This window comes from Anguilla rostrata, chromosome 8, assembly GCF_018555375.3.
Source record: "Anguilla rostrata isolate EN2019 chromosome 8, ASM1855537v3, whole genome shotgun sequence".
NCBI classification, from domain to species: Eukaryota; Metazoa; Chordata; class Actinopteri; order Anguilliformes; family Anguillidae; genus Anguilla; species Anguilla rostrata.
Genome location: NC_057940.1, coordinates 46970197 through 46990346, shown reverse-complemented (window position 1 = coordinate 46990346; position 20150 = coordinate 46970197). Strand labels below are relative to the sequence as shown.

The 20150-nt window shown below is 41.5% G+C and overlaps 1 protein-coding gene across 10 annotated transcripts in view; it reads left to right on the top strand.

Moving 5' to 3' along the window:
• The window catches only part of LOC135261819 (ankyrin repeat and IBR domain-containing protein 1), a 226930-nt gene that overhangs the window by 94860 nt on the left and 111920 nt on the right, over positions 1–20150 (top strand). For all 10 annotated transcript variants that reach the window (XM_064348453.1, XM_064348454.1, XM_064348448.1 and 7 more), the window contains exon 11: positions 5706–5836. In XM_064348453.1, the coding sequence (XP_064204523.1) occupies positions 5706–5836 (131 nt within the window). The remainder of the gene's footprint in view (positions 1–5705; positions 5837–20150) is intronic.

Genomic DNA, 20150 nt, shown 5'->3' with positions numbered 1-20150 from the left:
GCCTTTACATTACATTACCTTCGTATAGCAGGCAATCTTATCCAGAGTGTCTTACAAAAGTGGAAAACATTTATCTTAGTCTCAGGAATGCTAAAACTTGATATTACCAATAAATCTAATGTTAGTCAAACAAACTAGAAGTGTGTATTATAAACAAAAGTAAATGCAACAACACAGCTATACCTATAACATTATTTTCCCAAAAGGAAATTCAAAAAGACTGAAAGAGGATACCTAAATAGGGACATAGGGCAGTCCGAAGAGGTGGATCTTCAATCTTTGTTGGAAATTTGGATTGGGTTTCTGCTGTCCTGACCATAGTGGGGAGCTCAATTCACCGCTTGGGGCCAGAACAGACAGGAGACATGCCTAGGTAACCAGTGGAGGAATGTGATGGGGTGGGGATAGGCACCCATATGTTGCAGAATGGAAAGATCTGTTTGGTGTGTAGGGTCTGATGACCTTTTGATGATATACCAGAGTGGTCGCTTTAACTGCTTGATAGGCTAGCAACAAGGTTTTGAATTTGAAGAGACTGGGCCTGTGGATAATGTACTGTGGATCAGGCAAGCAGCAATGTTCTGAATGGGCTGCTGAGGCTGTGACCTATGCCATGACACCCCCTTGGAGAGTCAGAATAGATGGGCGAAGGCTAGGCGAGCTTTTGTGTGCCTGTCTTGGAGAAGTGGAGTCCTCCTTGGTTGGCGTCCATGGAGGCCAGCCTTGTGCAGTGTCCGCTGGAGTGTCTGCCTTGAGATGTCAGTACCAGAATTGCTCAGATTCTTCAGGATGGCCTTTGTGGTGATCTTTGGATTCTTCTTGGCCTCTTGCACTACCATTCTTGCCAGTGCAGGGGTCACTTTTGGCTTCCTACCACGCCCTTTGAGATTTTTTACAGTGTGTAACTCTTTGTACTTTTTGATGATGCTTTGCACTGTGGCCACTGGCACTTGAAAACACTTGGATATGGCTTTGTAGCCTTTCCCCTTCTTGTGAGCAGCCACAATGCGCAACTGGAGGTTCTCACTAAGCTCTTTGGTTTTAGCCATGACTTGCAATTGACTAGAAACTGACTAGAGAACAACTGCACCAGCTGTTCTCAATTTATAGTTGATTAGAATGCTCTAGAACATGGTAGAAATTACCAGGACCATTTGGAATGGTATAGAAGCTTGCATTTCCTCAACGGTCTCACCTCTCTCCGGGCCGGCATACTCAGGCCTCACCAGGGTGATCATGCTGCCTGAGTCTAGCAGGGCCTCCGTATCCTTCCCGGAAATTTTCACAGGAAATTGTGGCGCCACTGTCCCTTCATGAGCCCAACACGTGGTGAGGTAGCGACAGGGGTAGACTGTGGGCTCGGATGTTTCTACCGTGGGCATGGGTTCATCTTTTCCAGGGCAGTCTCGGGCCAGGTGGCCTTCACCCCCACAGTTGAAACAGCGTTGCCTCTCTCGTTCCATCAGGGGTTTAAGGGTGGTTGGTTCCCGACGGTTCCAGGTCTCGGGTTTCCTCTGTCTCCCTCTCTCGGGTCAACTGGGGCCAACTGCTTCCTTTGTGGCCTCGGGGCGGCCCGCTCACATCATCTCCTGCATGACCTGGTGGTTCATCAATAAGGCAGTTAATACTTCCCGACTTTGGGGCCCTTGCTGGGTGACATACCTCTTTGCCCCTGGGGGTAGAGCCCTGGTGCACCAGTCCTGCACAATTCGCTCCAGCTCCCTTTCCTTCCACCAGCCAGCTGCAGGTCAGGCGGGTCAGCGCTGCCACTTGGGCCCGGGCGGGTAAAGCAGGGTCGTACGTCCACTGGTGGAAACGCTGTGCCCGAGCCGGTAAACTGTAGCCATATTGAGCTAGTATTGTTGTTTTAGTGGTAGTATAGCTGCCGGCCTCCTGGCTGGTCAGGTCCCGATACGCCCTCTGTGCTTCTCCCGTGAGGAAGGGCGCCAGGATGCCTCCCCACTCTTCTCGGGGCCACTGCTCCCTCTGCACTGTCCTCTTGAAGACCTCTAAGTAGGCTTCTACATCGTCATCCCTGGTGAGTTTGGTAAGGATCTCATGGGGGCTCCGCTTCATTTTGTCCCTTTGTGTTTTCTGGCACAGCTCGGTAACCGCCTTCTGGAGGGTGCTCTGCGCCTGCATGATGGCAGCAAGAGCTTCTTCCATCCTGGGCTCCATCGCTTGACCACTCTCAGTTCCCTTCATCTGGTTCACACGTCGCAGCGTAGGCTCAGAATGCCCACATTCTCCACCATATGTGAGCTACACTGCCGTGCAGCAGGGTGTGACCAGTATTTAGCGGGGAACAGAGAGTCAGGAACCACATTTGAACAAAAAAATTGAAGGACTTTTATTTTGAACAGAACTCCCCTTCGTGGGGTGCCAGAAAAAGAGCAGGAAAAAAACTCTTATTAAAAAAAAAACCTCCCTCCCTCAGTGTCTGTAACAGGAACCAAGAGATTATCCGGCACAAACGATAAGGTACATGAAAATGGTTACGGGACTCACAGCGCCCGTAGTCTCAGAGGGAAGAAAAAACTGAATGTTTTATATTGCGTGGATTAATAGTTTTAAAAAACTACGTTCGCGTCATAGTGAAGTCCCTGTCTTTCTCCCTTCACTCTGCGGCTTTCCTCGCCAGCTGTTCTCCTCTCCTCTCACCTGCACTCCTCCCCTTATGAGAGGGGTTGGGCCATTAGGTTTAACTGGTTCCAGGTGTGCTCTGCATTTCTCCCGTGCGCTCTTCTGCCACACGGAAACAAGCCAGCATTTCACGTGGGAAATACCTGTAATCAATTACTTCTCCTAATGTCCGCATGTCCGTGGAGCGCCGAATGTAGGTCGGGGCGCCATAATATATATATACAAGAAAGGCTGTGACATCTCTAGCTGTTGAATGAGGTGGGCTTTGTTAGGGTTTGTCGGACAAGCAAGGATTAATTAAGAATATGTTTATTTTTTGAATCCAGTGGTTCTAACAATCAATGCCCTTGTTAAGACGTTCAGCACTCTGAATACTGAACTCAGGTGATATTGCACGCTAGAACCCCTCACTTAACCTACATGCAAAATATATATTATTTGATTTAATTTAATAATTATTATTTAAAATGAGAATTATCCATTAAATCGCCATATTCATTGATAGGTCAGTCTACAGAAAACTGGCAGAATCAACCAACAAGTGCAGACAAACTCTACCAGGTTTTAAGATTAAATAATTGAATTCAATAAGAAGCAGTCAATTATATTAATGAATTGAAAACATACATTCTTTATTGAATGCAGGGACCCTACTTCTAAATCACAGAACAGAAGACATAATACAAAACATTAAACAATTCATCTAGAAATACCAGAAAAGAGAGAGAGAGACGGATAAGCCAGACCTTGCCAAAGTGTTACTCACTCCCAATTTAATTTTCCTACCATGGCAGGGGTTCCATCTGTGGTGACTGAGACCACTTGATTCAGATCTATCACCCTCTTTCCCAGCATCTCTTTTATGGCCAGGTATATGTCCTCTCCTCTTTTAAGTGTCTCAAGTGGTGTTACACCTAACAGGTCCTCACAGAATTCTTTCTTTTCTTTGTGGAAAAATCTAACATACACCAAAAGTTGGGCATTATCAGTTACATCTGTAGATTCATCAACAGCTAAGGCTATGCATGGTGCACTCTGAATAGCTGCATTAAGCTGTGCTAGTACATCCTCTATTTCAGTCTTTGTTGTTGTTGTTGAAGCTGACATTGGGATTTGCTTGATTTTTTCACACAACTCATCTTTTTGTTTACCCTCAAGTAATGTTTCAGCAACAGCATTCATGCACTCCTTAACAACCCCCCGTCAGTAAATGGCTTTTATGTTGACCCAGAATCCATGCTACTTTTAATGAACATTCGTTTGCACATTGCCGGGCCGTGAATGAATGGGAGAGGGTTCTGGTGGACCGATCATACTGGGCTCTGAGTTTGTTTATTTTTTGTGCCCTCACCTCTGACTTCTGTGGGTATGTTTTCTCAAAAGAGCTGTGCGTTGTTTCATAGTGGCATTTCACATTGCCGCATTTTATAATTGCCACGGTCTCGGAACATATGAGGCAGACTGGTTTGGTCATCGCTGCAGGAAGAATGAAGACGTATTGGTCTGTCCATTCATCCTTGAACGCTCAATTTTCTCGGTCAACTTTTCTCATTTTTGAGCAAGCCATTTTGTCATCTCTCCGCTTGCTCCTGCTTTCGTTTCCCTCTCTGTCTATCTAGCGAGGCTTTCGAAAATGAGTGTCTCCTTCAACACACGGTAAACAATCACTTTGATTGGCTGAGTTGCATGAAGTGATTTAAATAACGCATGTGATTGGTCTGGGGCTTCCCAGCTCCACTGAGCCAGCGCCATACAAGCTGGACAAGCTGCGCCCGTTAAAAAAACGCCCTGTCAACATTATTAATTTCTCAATTTATCAGAAATGTCTCGCTGTCAGGATAGAACCATCACTCGGTCTGGACCCGGACCTAGGTCCACTAATTAGTGAAGCCTGTTCTAGAGGGTACCACCCTCAATGGAATTAGTTTATGGAAGTGGAATATGGCTGGGTAAAAAGATATATGCAATATTCCAATTTGGAGAGGTTGTGGGGACACTTGGGCCCACCTTTGAAAAACGCAAGTCAAATTTTACTGCTTTGTTCAATCCTGTCCAGACTTTTATCCTGGTGTTGTATGCATCCTGGGGTACGACTGGAAAAAGACATTTGTTTTTGTCCAGTATCAGAAGTATACGTATAATCACTACAGAATAAAGAAAACCCAAAACTATTTTTCTGAATAAATATGTCCTGTATGTGTACAGAGTGAGACTCCCATAGGATCAAGGGATTGATAGAAATGTGTTCTTTATTTCATTCCTTTTCAAAGGAGCTTCTACTGAATGTATTTTATTCAGAGCCATAGCCAATCTTCCAGATTATTGGTAGACAAGGAGCTTGCTGAAATGACTAAATCAAAGTATTCAGGTAGCCCCTAAATAACGTTTGTAGTAGTTGAGGTAGTGTGACCTGTGTACATCATACCGTGTGATGAAAAAGTATTTGCCCCCTTCCTATGTCTGGTGTAAAGCAAATTCAAAATCTCACAGTAAGAACATCATACCAGCAGTCAAACATGGTAGTGGTCGTGTGATGGTATGTGGATGCTTTGAAAAGAAACAATATTAAAGTTTTGGAGTGGCCTAGTCAAAGTCCTGACTTTAACCTAATAGATGCTGTGGCATGACCTGAAACGAGAAGTTCATGCTCAAAAACCAACCAGTTTGTCTGACTTAAAGCAGTTCTGCAAAGACAAGAGTGTCGTGAAATTCCACGACAGCAGTGAAAGCCTGAAATTAAAAGTGGAAGGTTTGGTTGCAGTTATTGCTGCTAAAGGTGGTGCAACCAATTATTAATTTTAAAGGGGCAATTAATTTTTTCACATGGGTGGTATGAGTTTTTGATAACTTTTTTTATTAAATAAATGAAATAATTTTTAAAATGTGTTTTGTGTTTACTCAGTTTCCCTTTGTCTAATATTGCACCAAATATTAGTGTATGGATGTTTGTGGTTTTATACTTTTTTTTGTTTTATCTGTAGTCTGATATTCAAATGTACACAGTTTCCAGAACAACATTGTGAGGAAATTTAATAAAATTTTACTCTCTCCTTCCTCTGAAGTGGCTGGTGTGAGTGAAGCTTATGAGGATGCTGCCAATTGCCTGTGGTTACTCACCAACTCCAAACCCTGTGCCAACTGCAAGTCACCAATTCAGAAGAATGAAGGCTGCAACCACATGCAGTGTGCCAAGGTAAGGTGGAGTCTTTAGGTCCCTCCCCACCCTGTCTTTTTTTCGAGAATAAACATTTACTGCAACTTGAGTTATAGACGGTGTATGTCTTGTATGTGTGAGTAACTTGGCATTTTTGTACGTTGAAAACATGTTTTTTATAAGATATCATTTCTTTTTGCAAAGCGTTTTATTATAAGAGTGAGAAATGCGAAGTCACCCTGTAAGAAACGGTTGTGGATTATGGCTATCCTTGTGTGAATTTGTACAGTCTGATGAGCGTGTACCATTTAGCAGTTTCGATTTGCTGTATATGTAAAACAGTGGCTGTGACAAAGGGTGCGGTGGTGTAAGTGTAAACGCATCAGAAACGCAGGTGAAATATGGCCAGTGTATGTACTCACGGATTTGACGGCCATCCAACGAGCATTGATTGACAGAAGAATTGGCAAGCCCGTAGAATTAGAGCTCCCTAGGTCGCAACTTGTGTACCCTTCTGTCCTGCTCCGTTGTCTGTTATTTCGTGGAGATGCACTTTTCGTGTTTGTAAGGTTTATAAGGCATTTTGATAGGCGTATCTGCAGGTAGGAATCCTCTTCGCTGTTTTGCTAAGCTAGAACCGGAAAACTTGATAGTGGAGAATAGGAGGAGACGCATATGTCCCAGCAGGCTTTGCATATGAGAAAATAACAACAGTGTGAGAGAAATTAGGAGAAATGATGAAATTGCGTAGTTGAAACAATATGTTTTTAGCAGAATGGGCATGTAGGTGAAGGTTGACATGATCACTGACTATAGTGCGAAGTAAATTAAGTGACCATGAGCGAGCTTAGTTTCCTTATTGAACGGTATATATAGCTAACAGTCGGTATAAAGCCTTAGTCGTTAAAGTGGAGGGTTAAGTAACCTGTGAAATCTATGTGCTTCTCTCATGTTCAGTACTAGTAGTTATAATTATGAGTGAGTCATGATTTTAAATGTAATGTTTTAATGGGGAGTTGCAGAACGTACATACGTAGTAATTGTTTGTATGTGGCTAGATAGAGAACAGGGCGAGGTAACATGAATGTAGAAACGTGGCGTTTGCTGATAAGAAGGTTTTGTACAGTAGCCAAGTGAAGAAATATAGTTAGTAGAAATGGCACGGTAGTGAACTGGTGTAAGTTTTTAATAAAAGGAATACATTTGCCGTCATGAAATGCATATGGGTGGCCGTGAGTGAGTTTTGGTAAAGCAAATATAAGCGTAAGAAAACGTTAGTGTAAAAGAGAAAATTATCTGCCTGAGGGCGAAGCTGGAGGTTTACCAGTCTGTGACTTTGTTAGTGCAGCACCATGACATAGCTATGCAATGCTTGAAATATCATTAGCAAACCTGTCCATGGTTTTAAAGAAGAACACAGGCCAGTAAGCACAGAAGAGCTCCCGTTGAATCCATATGGCTTTGCAATATTGTTGCCGGTTAATAACTGAATGTGCAGACGGTACATCATAATGTAGCATAAACGTTCGGTGAACGGCGGGTAGATATGGTGCAAAAGCAATAATTGAGAAGTAGTAGACAATTATTAGTGAGGGTAAAAGCAGGTTAAAGTAGCGTGTTCCTAGCTGGGCTTGAACCTAGGACCCCATGTTCCCAAGACTAACCTTGCCCACTAGGCCACAGGCAGACTAGCTGTTTAAACTGGAAATGTTTCAGAGTAAAAAGGTATGGGTATTTTGCGTGTGTATGCGAGTTTTTGATTGGGTTGTGTAGGTGAAGATTTGGCTGGTGTCGGTAAAATGTCCAATGGGGAGACATTTTGTTTGTGGGATAGGCGGCAGGTAAAATAAGAATGAGAAGAAGAAGAAGGAGAAAACACAAAATCCCCTTAGTTTGGGGCTTTATTGTGTGAACATGTGAAGTTGTTTATGAATTCTGTCTGTTGAAATGGGGTGAGAATGTACAGAATTTAATGTTTTTAAGGGCTGAGTGCTTGTGGCTGTTGTGGTTTCTGTGGGGAACCCCAAACTCTCGGTTCTGTATAGGTATGGGGTATGCCCCCGCCAAGGTGTAACTTGGTGGGATGGCATACCTGCCATCCCAATACACTCTATATCGATCGAATCATAATTCCTGATGCGTGGCAGTCCAAGGCATTCCAGTCTTACCGGAAGGAAGGCCATCCATCACTGGGACAGTGCATGACAGAGAATTATGTCTTCTATTGGAGTTCAGTCAACTAAAGAGCATTTTATTCAAAGGTATCAATAACATATGACATGATGCCGGTGACAGTAGTATGATTCAGACATCCTTTCACAGACTAAGACATCACTTATTATGCAATCTAATTAATGGGTTATAATGGTGCAGTGATTTAGGGTTTCAGTTGACGCATTTGCCTCTGCAATAGAGGTTCTGTCGGCCAGAGGGAATTGCAGGATTCTGACGGTCTGCAGGAAGAATGAAGACATATGGTAAATGGTAAATGGAATGCATTTATATAGTGCTTTTATCCAAAGCGCTTTACAATTGATGCCTCTCGTTCACCGGAGCAATTAGGGGTTAGGTGTCTTTCTCAGGGACACTTCGACATGCCCAGGGCGGGGGATCGAACCGACATCCCTCCGACTGCCAGACAACGGGCAGCAGAGTGTCATTTTTCCTCATAAGGACGACTTCCATCATTCCACATTGTACTTGACGTCACGCTACATTGCATTTCGGGGTGATTCGCTGTCTTAACATGAAAGTTTAGATCTGTGCTTTGAAGATATTAGTAATTGGGAAAAATAAAGCCCTAATACCAGCTAATATTGGGCTGGTATCAGCATAGAAGCCATTCAAATATTTTTTGGATTTGGTAACTCTCTTGTCATATTATAACAGTTTGCATCATAAAACTTGTGTAAAACCCTAATAGGAATGTGAAACCCGTTTTGGCGTTTATTTTGTTGGCAGTTTTCATGTCATAAATGCTACTGCTAATCAAATAACAACATATAAATGCCTAACTTGTCAGAAAATAAGAGCTGTTTTCTTTAATACAATTTATTATCCGTTTCCCTCTTCTTGTGTAATCACTCTAGTTGCAGAGGGAAGTGAGACTTTCTGCCCGCAATGTAATTCAGGGGCGTTCCATGTACAAACATTAAAACAAAATTAGCATCTGGGCTCACTTTAACAGCTCATTTGACTTTGTGTATGAGCATTTGTGCCTGCACCTACTGTAATGCTACACCAAAATCGATTGGGTCATTATAAAAAAATCTAACCTCATTGAAGGTATTATTACACACATTTGCTGTGAAATGTTTTACATGTTATTCAGTTATTATGTATACATGCTTTCATATATTTAGGTGTCCTAAAATGTTAAGCTGCCAGCATCCTGAGGAACTTAGGACCAAAAGTCAAAAGTCGCACAATGCTGCCTTTCCCCCCAGTGATAGTGATTACATGCCGAGGGAAGCAGCCGGTTTTACATCGTATTAAAGGAAACAACTGATTTTCTGCAAAGTCAGCAGTTTATTTATTGTTATTTGATTATACTGTTGCATTTATGCCATTATGCATGAAAAATAAATGTCTAAACTATGTTATCTGAAAAATCGTCAAAACAGGTTTAACCTCCCTTGGGATATGCATCATCGCACACCTGCAGCAGATTGGGAACTGGGAATCAGAAAGTCTCCTTTTCACTGTAGTTTTCAAGAAACACCCATTTGTAAAGGTCAAATGCTTTATACCACACTGTAGGCAAGATCTTGGTGAAGCCCAGATAATGAGCACCACACTACATGCCTGATTATCAATATCTCTTCAAGCAATAGATGGCCTAATGTAAGAATCTTCATCAATTTCTTTGATGACAGATTGTCCAATTCAGTAACCTGCGTGGTGCCGGGTGAACGGAGATTTCCAAATGAAATTTAGTGAAACAAATTTTCATTTGTTTTCAGAACTTTAAAAAATGTTTCTATGGGTTTTTACACGAATATGTGGTCGTTTAATATTAGAAAGGCCATGTTTTTATTCATTCCTGTTACCGTCCAAAATTACTGCATAGATTTTTGCTCCCACAGCAACCTAATTTCATATACATTATGATACAATAGACTATGTTGCAAAACTTGAAAAACATGTTTTCTTGAAATAAAGCACGCAGCTGACTCAATTCAAACAGTTATTCTTCCCCACCCTAAAGTCTTCATCAGCTTCATTGTACAATTGTCGTGAATTAATTTTGTATGATTATATGTGTGAAACAATTTGAGAAATTCGTATCAAAATGTTAGTCATTCAGTGACTCAAACGCATGCCAGAGGAGAGAGCAGATATTTGCACCTGGCCGGGTACCAAAACCTGCTGTCTCGGGGGGGTTTTGTAATGAAAAAAGGCACAAACTGCCTGCAATTCTTTATTGATTCAAAAAAAGAAAACAACGAGACGCGATAAGTGATTTATTACAAATTAAAAATCATTGCTCACATGAAAAAAGTTTTCTTTGACCACTGCACAGTGGTGAAGCTTGGGTATTAGGACAGGGGGTGTGGAGCCATTTTTGGGGGGGTTAGCCAGTGCATGACCCGATTATTTTAGAAATATCGCTGTGACTCAACGATGCGCATCTGTATATCGGCATATCGGCATATAAATTTCTTTAACTTTGTTAAAGAAATTTAGCTGATAGGCTATGACCACAGCAATCACACAGCAAGGCTGTAACACAAAAATGGCTAACAAAGAAGGTTTCTAACACACAGAATTATAGGTGTCACCTGTAGTCCTTTAATGGCTGAAAATACAGAACCCTGCCAAGATGGCCACAGACCAAAACACGGCTGGTGACAATTGCCCAATCAACTCTTTCGTGAGAGAAATGTTAAGTTGTTTTTGTTTCTTTGTTTAATCACCCTAGCTACTGTGTTCATACTCAAAACAGATAAGGTGATTAATTGCTGAAGTAATTGTGCCTTTTACTCTTTTAGCTGCATTTTTCGATTATATGCCTACATTTAGGTTACGGAATAACAGGCGCACAATTGTAAAGCGTCACATGCCCGACATTTTAAGCACGGGCGTGAAACTGCATTCATATCTGCGCTGCGCTGCACTGTCCTCTAATTGACCAGTTCGGGGTCTATCCTTTGAACACTACAGGCTTAATAAAAAATGCTTTTTAATTCTTCATTATCTACAAATGGTTCATTTCAGTGGCCATGTGTCCATGCTTTTGCCAATTAGGAGCATATTGATTCAAACTCAGTCTTTAATTTGATCAGTTAAAACACTTCTCTTGTGTAAATTGTTTGCAATATACTACAATTTGAATATGGGACTTTTATTCTTTGTGGCATGCATAGCTATTTCTGACATAATGTGGCTTAAAGGGGCAAATAATCCGTCTAAACATAAAGTACACCTAAGTAAGAAAAATTAACTTGTTAAAATTCTGGGATTGCAGTTGTGGTTGGATCAAAAACCTGCATATACCGTGGTACCCATTAAACACAGAGGTTAAAAAACATTGTTTTAGTTAACAGTTGGCCAAATACTGATCACTATCACAACATTACTACTACAAAAAATGGACATTGGGAATGCACTAAGAAGAATAAAAGGAAAATTTAACTGATACAACATATAAATATCTTGACAGTTTGGCATTAATGGCATGGTGCATCAGTTGGGAGGGACAGAAACAGTCCATAGATAAGACAGGAAATGCTAGCGAGCTATCGTTAGTTAGCTATCACTGTAATGTGGTGTTAAGACTGTAAACAAAGTACATATACACAAGTACTGCCCATTGGCAATCGTGGTGCTGTCATGTTCAACCACAAACGTTTTCGAAACAAAACTCAAGCTAAACTCATTTGATTTGTGATAAACTGAGTTGTTGTGTTTCTTTTGATGAGGATTTGATATTAACTTACTGTGCTTAGCCCTCTTCATCCTGAATTATAGTCCAACGTGCCTATTTACATCTATCCATCCATCCATGCATTATCTATACCGGCTTAGCGTCCATTGGGCGAGAGGCAGGAATACACCCTGGACAGGCTGCCAATCTGTCGCCGGGCACACACATCATTTACTCACACACTCACACCTATGGGCAATTTAGAGTCTCCTATGTGCCTATGTGCATGTCTTTGGACTGTGGGAGGAAACCGGAGTACCCGGAGGAAGCCCACACGGACACGTGGAGAACATGCAAACTCCACACAGAAAGGCCCCAAGCCAAGATTCAAACCCACAACCTTCTTGCTGTGAGACGGCAGTGCTACCCACTGCACCACTGTGCCGCCCTCCCTATTTACAGCTTGCGTAAAATGTATTTTCCTCTCCTTTACCATCGAAATAAAAGCTTTGACTGCAAACCACTCTTCTAGTTTATTTGGTTCTCACAGTGGTAGCACCAAATGAACCCCTAAACTACTGTATGCTTGGCAGCTGAGAATTGCACCTGCACAGAAAACTACTCCTGGGATCACTTGTCTGGAGTACAAAGCCTTTTACAGCAAAACTATTTGATGTAACTACAATACGGCTTCATCTAATGAGTATGTGGAATATTGGTTACAATTAAATTCTTTGAAAAGGGAAAAGATGTTTCTGAGTATAGGTGTCTATGGGTGAGAGTAAGGGATGTGTCAAAAGTAATGGGCGTGTGGTAAGCAAACAGGCCTAGTTGAGCATATCTTTCTGTTGGTCTCCAATTATGTTCATTACACACATACTATCCAATTAAAAGCATGCTCTAGAGAAGTCGGTGCATTGAAAGCATTTCTGTGGTTATGTGAAAACTATAACTGTTTGACTGAAACTGTGGCTCCTGTACTTTGCCCGTGTGCATCTCAGGTCTCCCGGTCTCACTGCAGGCAGCACATTTCAGTTCTCTTTTTGGCACTAGCTATAAGGGGTAACGTTAGTGTACCTGTCATCTGAATTTATTTTTATTTCCAAGGTAAGACCTGTTTTTACTGTGGTACACAAACAATCTATTGTAAGGCTGAAGATGAAGAAGTTGAATATTTGTCATGACATTAGCAAACATAACATTTGCTATCAGATATCAATTTTATTATGCTGTATGATAGCCTAACTTTAGTTTGAATATTGGGCGGTTGAAATGTATATACCCTGAGAACTGCAACTCTGTAGGGGGATCAGGGGCCTAACCCCCCAGAATACATCTTGAACATCTTATTCCAAAACCATGGGCATTAATATTGTAGGGCAGTTTGCAGAAGTCTGCTTCTTATCAGACCCTCAAAGTAAAACAGACTGTTTACTGTGCTGACAGGGAGTCAGCAATTGTGATGAAGAGACAGTGCTCAGTTGCAAAACATCTGACTGGACCAGCATTATGTGAACTTTAGGCTTTCCATAATACAATGTAAACATGATTTGCATTGTTGGAAAACTGATGTCATGCGGAACAAGTTGGTGTCTTTGGCCGTGGAGTGCTGACTAAAGATCTTGATTGCTATGGGTCAGCACCCAGCCAGATACAAAGGTTAATCGAGTATGATATGCTCACAGAGGTGGTGCAAGCAGGATTATCGATCTATACTGTTTTGTCATGATTGTGTCTTTATCTGATGACTTGGTGTTTTGCTTTGATCTTTTTGTATATAAGGAGAGAAGTGCAATGGTTTGGGGAGACTCATCAACACGTCTCCTGCATGTATAAGCCATTTATGCGTATAGCCATTTGAGCACTAACATTGTGCGCTATTGTATATTGTCATTATTACTGGACACATTGAACAATGAACTGCATTATTTTAAACCTGACATTCCTCTTTGACTCTTACCACTGCACACCTAGCAGTTTTAAGGTCCTAGCATACACATAGAACTTAGGATATCTGCACCCCGTGGTCACTCGTCTATACACTGGTGTCATAGCAGGATACACAGTTGTATTTATGCAGGCTACACAAGCCAAAGATATGTCTGCATCTACCAAGTTAGATAGCGATTTTTGTATAAAGCCACACTAATGGTGGACAGCATTCTCCTCTGTCTATGCATAACTGTTAGCACAGAGGAAAGGTTAAAACATTGTTTTTGGAGTCTGATAACTGAGATAACATCAAATTAATCAAGTTTAAGTAGCACCAGGTAAGACTACATGTGTTCTTTCACCACTCAGTACTTCTGCTGTTTGGTTTGCGTAGTGGTTTCTTACCGTTGGTGACCTCAACTTGATATAAGTTTTGGTTTCTTGCTGTTGCCTAACTCAACCAACCATTTCTTTATGGACCTTGCTTTGTGCATGGGGCATAGTCAGGCTGAAACAGGAAAGGGCCTTCCCCAAACTACTGCCATAAATTTGGATGTGCAGAATTCTCTAGAATGTCACTGTATGCTGTAGGGGGTACACCTACAAAAGGGAAGCCTGCCTGTTAAGACTTGAAGGGCTTAATGTGTTGTAAATGTCCTGAACTATGGAAATATGTTGTAAAAACCACACAAGATTTCAGTTATTTAAAAAAAACCCAGCCTTTAATAGAATTTTTGACCAATGAAGATCGCCATTATTTTAGACGCACAGTGCACTTTGGGTAGGTGATGTAACATGGTTGCACTGGAAGTTAACTCAGTTGTTTTGTCAGGCGGTTATTACTAGTGCAAAATATCAATACAGTGCCTCAGAATTTGTGTGTGATGTGATACACTGTGAATAGGATGGATTCAATAGCTATAAATCTTCGTGTTTAAGCAGGTATTATCATTAGGGATTATGCATTTAACCCCTTTGCACATGCCCCCTAGTGGCCATGACACTGGCGTCATGAGATTGTTCAACTCTAACTTTCAATGCTCCTGCAACCAAACTGTAAGTTGAAAACACAAATTCTGTGTCCTAGGTTTATTAGTAGACTATTCTGGACAATTATGCCGAAGACGGAGTTTCTAAGCGCCATTATTGTCACGCCAGTAGTCCATTTACCAAGAACCCCCTCCCTGGAGTTTCATCTGCAACTACAGCCCCACACATGATGCAATGGACAATAGTGTCTATCTGGGCATTCATAAAAATATTCTTTTACCACTAAAATGTTTTATATCTGGGACTGAATATGGAATACATATATAATCTTACCATTGGTTTTACGTGTTCTGGCTGGACTACCGGCATCTGCCACCAGACCCCTGCAGCTCATTCAGAATGCTGCGGCTCGTCTGGTCTTCAACCTCCCCAGACACTCCCACGTAACTCCCCTGCTCACTACCCTCCACTGGCTGCCTGTTATAGCTCGCATCAAATTTAAAACATTGGTCCTAGCATACCAGGCAGTCAAGGGATCAGCCCCAGCATACCTCCACAAGATATTCAAACCCTACATGCCAGCCAGATCCCTCCGTTCTGCTACCTCAGGACGCCTAGCACCTCCCCCTCTTCGCACCTGCACTTCCAGAACACGTCTCCTGTCTGTTCTGGCCCCACGATGGTGGAATGACCTCCCTGTGGAGGTCAGAACAGCTGAGACTGTGACCCATTTCAAACGACGACTGAAGACCCACCTCTTCAGGCTGCACCACTCCCCATCCCTCCCTTCCCCCCTGTAAATGACTAAACTTAGGGTTGTAACTAGGCAGCTGTTTCATAGGTGACTTAGGCGCATCAACTGTCTTAACGACTACTTGTATTTTTATTTATTGCGTTGTTGCCGTTCTCGTTGTTAGTGTTAATCAGTTTAACCATCAGGGTCCAAGTTGAACTATGCGGTTGTTCCCTGTACTTGGACCGGTACTTCTCTCTAGGGGTTTCGTCATACTTGTTCCTGGTTATGGTTATACACTTTGTTGTACGTCGCTCTGGATAAGAGCGTCTGCCAAATGCCTGTAATGTAATGTAATGTAACGTGTAGAGATGTTGCTTTGGAGCCTGAGTGGTCATATATTGTCTTGCACAATCCGTTTGTGAAATATACACTCATTTGTGACACCTGGGCACCTTCCAAAATAGCTGTGCGTAGTAATGTTGTTGTCCTTTTTTAGTACAATCTGGCTTGATTGACACTTATTTTATACAGTAGGTGCCAGTATAAGCTTTCTAACTATCTATAAGATGTCTAATTTTACTTTTAGAATACCGTTCGATATCCCAGCATAACCAAAAGTTTTGTCTCATCACCTCCTGCCTTACACATTCACTCTGTGGTAGCAGTAAAAGACACTGCACCCAGTGAAATGTTGTCGATGAGGTCAATCATTTTTTTGGAAATATTATTATTCTTGAGAACTTCTGAGCATGGCAAAGGCATATGTTTGCTGATAGACCTAGCTGATATTGCTCTCTGGATTAAGTTAGAAGAGGAAAATGACAGCATTGATTCTCTGTCTCTGTCTATCTACTGAACACAGATAAGATTTCATCATTGATATGTAAGTATTACTGTTGAAAATATTTTGGTTATATACGTTATTTTTTTAATTGAGTGTCTTTAAATAGGTTAGTGATATTTTATAATGAGGACATTTCACACTGTAACGTAAGCATTCCTTGGTAGCTCAGTCGGTAGCTCAATAGAGTTTGTGTTTCCTGCACTGGATCTGACGTGAAGCTGGAACATTGCCAAAATGTGGTGGACAGTTGAATATTGTTTTAATGTCGTCCCATCCCCATACAAGAAAACATTACATACAGTAGAGTATAGATAAACATACAAGAGTTAATGATTACACATTTAGGCACTGCACCACATTGTGTGACAATGTTTTTGCATTATTTTTTTAATCTGATTTCAATTTTTCATCTTAAACCTTCAGAAGGCACACATTTATATGCTTTATAATGGACAGAATGCCTTTTATTCATTTTTGGAGAGATTTTGAATATGTTTCTGGACCCCTAGATATTTTAGGCCACTCTACTGACAGAAAGATTGTAATGCCCACTTGAAAAGTGAATATTGTAAATGGTACAAATGTCTTGCTTCATTTAACCTTCCTAATGTGTTCAGAATGCATTGCACGCACCTTTTGTGCTGGCGGTCAAATTTGATCATGGGTCAAATTTGACCCATGTTTTATTGAATATCCTTACATTTACATTTATATAGCACTTTTTCCGAATGCTCAAAGTGCTTTACAGTGAATAGGAACTCACCTCACCCACCACCAATGTGTAGCACCCACCTGGGTGATGCATGGCAGCCATTTTGCGCCAGAAAGCTCACCACACATTAGTGAAGGTGTAGAGGGAGAGAACATTTATTTAGCCAATTAAATCTGGGGATGGTTTTGGTGGCAAGTTTGCGAGAGCCAGATCTGGGATTTAGCCAGGACACCAGGGAACCCCCTACTCGCGATAAGTGTCATGGGATCTTAATGACCACAGTGAGTCAGGACCTCGGTTTAACTCTCATCCGAAAGACGGCATCTCCTACAGCACAGTGTCCCCGTCACTGCTCTGGGGCATTGGGGTTTATTTGACCAGAGGGAAGATTGCCCCCTGCTGGCCCACCAACACCACTTCCAGCAGTAAGTCAGTATTCGCTGGTGGTCTCCCATCCAAGTACTAACCAAGCCCACACCTGCTTAGCTTCAGCCATTCGGCAGGAGCAGAGTGCAAGGAGGTATGGCATATTGAGCACAAAACACTCATCCAATATTGTTTTGTTTTTTTTTTAACTCATAACTAACTATGATCCATTCATAACCATACAATCACTTTTTAAAAAAAATTTCATGGTCACAAGACCATTTATCTTGTAATACCACTATATACCACTCGTTTTCAGTAATAAAAGTCTAAATGCACTCATTATATTTCTTATAGTGAAGACAATGGGTAATTATGTTATCTGACTTTAATAGACTAATATTAGAACACACTTTTCTAGAAAAAAATGCTTGTGGATTTTTAAAATAACTTTACATTATTAACCATAATGACATCTGTGGGGATATGGGTCAGAATTGATCCGTATAGATCTATGTTAGGAAAAGGTAAAGTATTCCTTTTTTTCTAAAACGAAACTTTATTTTGTTCAAAATAACAAATTCAAATTGAATATGAACAAGAGGGTTTCTCAAATCATATGTAGTCAAGGCAGTCTTACCTAAACAAAGCTGAATGTCCTGTTATTTGTCTGAATAATAATTCATACTCAGAGCTCATAAGAAGGCCGAATCAAATATTTGACTATAACATCTCTTTGCCAGGTTACACAAGGTTTGATTGAAGGCTCAAAATAGTAAGGTCTCTCACCAACCCCCAACCCGGGTCTCCTGCTATAGCACAGTGACTGGGAAAAGATTTCAAATCAAATCAAATCAAAATGTATTTATATAGAACATTTCACAAACAATTGTCTCAATACACTTCATAGACAACCCTGATCTAAACCCCCACAGGAGCAAGCCTAAAGCAACAGTGGCAAGGAAAAACTCCCTGTGCCAGATGGGAAGAAACTTTGGGAGGATCCAGGCTCTAGGGGGGCACCCATCCTCTTCTCTCTTTTGGTTGGCTCAGGGCGTAGCCAGGTGACCAACATGCCCATTCAATCAATGTTCATATTGATCAAATTAGTGGCATTGTGACAGTAATAACAATGCCGACCTACGAGTCTAAAAAAATTTTCATTTTTAAAATAATTAAATTCTTTCATGTGGTTTTTATGACATTTATATAATTGAAGGCATTTACACCATATTAAGGCCTACAAGTCTTAACAGGCAGGATTCCCTTGAAGATGTTCTCTGGAACTAAGGGGCCTAGCCCAAACTATGAAACACAGCCCCAGACCATTATTCCTCCTCCACCAAACTTTACAGTTAGCACGATTCGGGCTAATAGAGTTGGCACAATGTATTCTGCTAAACCCAGATTTGTCCGTCAAACGGCCAGATAGTTAAGCGTGATTCATCACTCCTGAGAACGCGTTTCCACTATTCCCGAGTCCAATGGTGGTGTGCTTTACACCACTCCAGCCAACGCTTGGCATTGCGCATGCTGATCTTAGGCTCAGTTGAACAGTTTTCAGAGGTTGTTTGGATCTCTGTAGTGAGTGTTGTAACCAAGGACAGATCATTTTTACATTTTTACACACTTCAGCACTCGGTGGTCCCATTCTGTGAGCTTTTGTGGCCTACTGCTTTCATTTCCACTTAACAATAACAGCACTTACAGTTGACCGGGGCAGGTCTAGCAGGGCAGAAATTTGACAAACTGACTTGGTGCCATGTTGAAAGTCTTTAATATTCTTTAGTACAACCTCTTTAGTACAACCAATTCTACTATTAATGTTTGTCAATGCATGCTTGTATGCTTGATTTTATGCACCTGTTAGCAATGGGTGTGGCTGAAATTGCCGAAACGACTAATTAGAAGGGGTGTCCACATACTTGTAGTAATGTAGTGTAGACAAGCGGCCAAAACCAGACTTCGTTTTTGAAGCTCATTTCCTGGTGTTGTAGTTCCTGGTTGCTCACTAGCGCCACTACGGATGGCTCCAGTATAGGTGTTTTCATATCCGGTTTCCATGTAAGTCTACGGTACAAATGCGATCAAAATACAAAGTCAATAATTTTTTCTCACAAGAACAAATAGTCATAATAGGTGTATTTTATTGGTCTTATGACTGTCCATGGGTCGATTTCATGATTTATTGCGTCATTTGGGCACAGTGCCAATATTTGTTCTGGACCAATGAGGTACAGCTTGCGTCACTTCCGGATTACTGCGGAGGACTCAGCTACAGTAGGGGCTACAGTCTATGGTCACTGGGGTGGGCGGTGGCGCTTCTTGGCCTTGCCATTGCGGCTCCGGCTACGGTCCGCCTGTGCTAAGTCTGAAAACGCCGGCATCCCATTTCGTGGTGATTTCATTATGGCGTGTGCTATTTACAGCTGCTCTAGACGACCATAAAATAATCCTCCTCTTAAATTTTTCGGTATCCGAGTCATTTTTACTATTTCCTTTAGCCTACTTAACCATTACTTAATAATTACTTGGCAGAAAGCGTAATCAGCTTGCTATATTTGGTAGTCCAGTAGTAGCCTGTGCTAAAACAGTTCGCAACTTCGGCTACCAAGCCATTTGACTAGCTAGCTAACCTTAACTGGCAAACATTCAATCTGTCAAACGTGTTTGGCGGCTTGTCAGTCGTGTACATTCCGTAAATGTCTACCTGGGCCATGCTTCACGCATGTGACAAAGCTACTATAATCCCGATTTTGGGATAAACACTTTTTCAGTTTCACGAAGCGAATTAAGAGTTTCAAGGTTCATTTGCTGAATATACAACACACGATGAAATCACACACACAGAATTTAACGAAATTAACCATCTTGGCATTTAGAAAGGAACATGTTTTTAAGCATTTA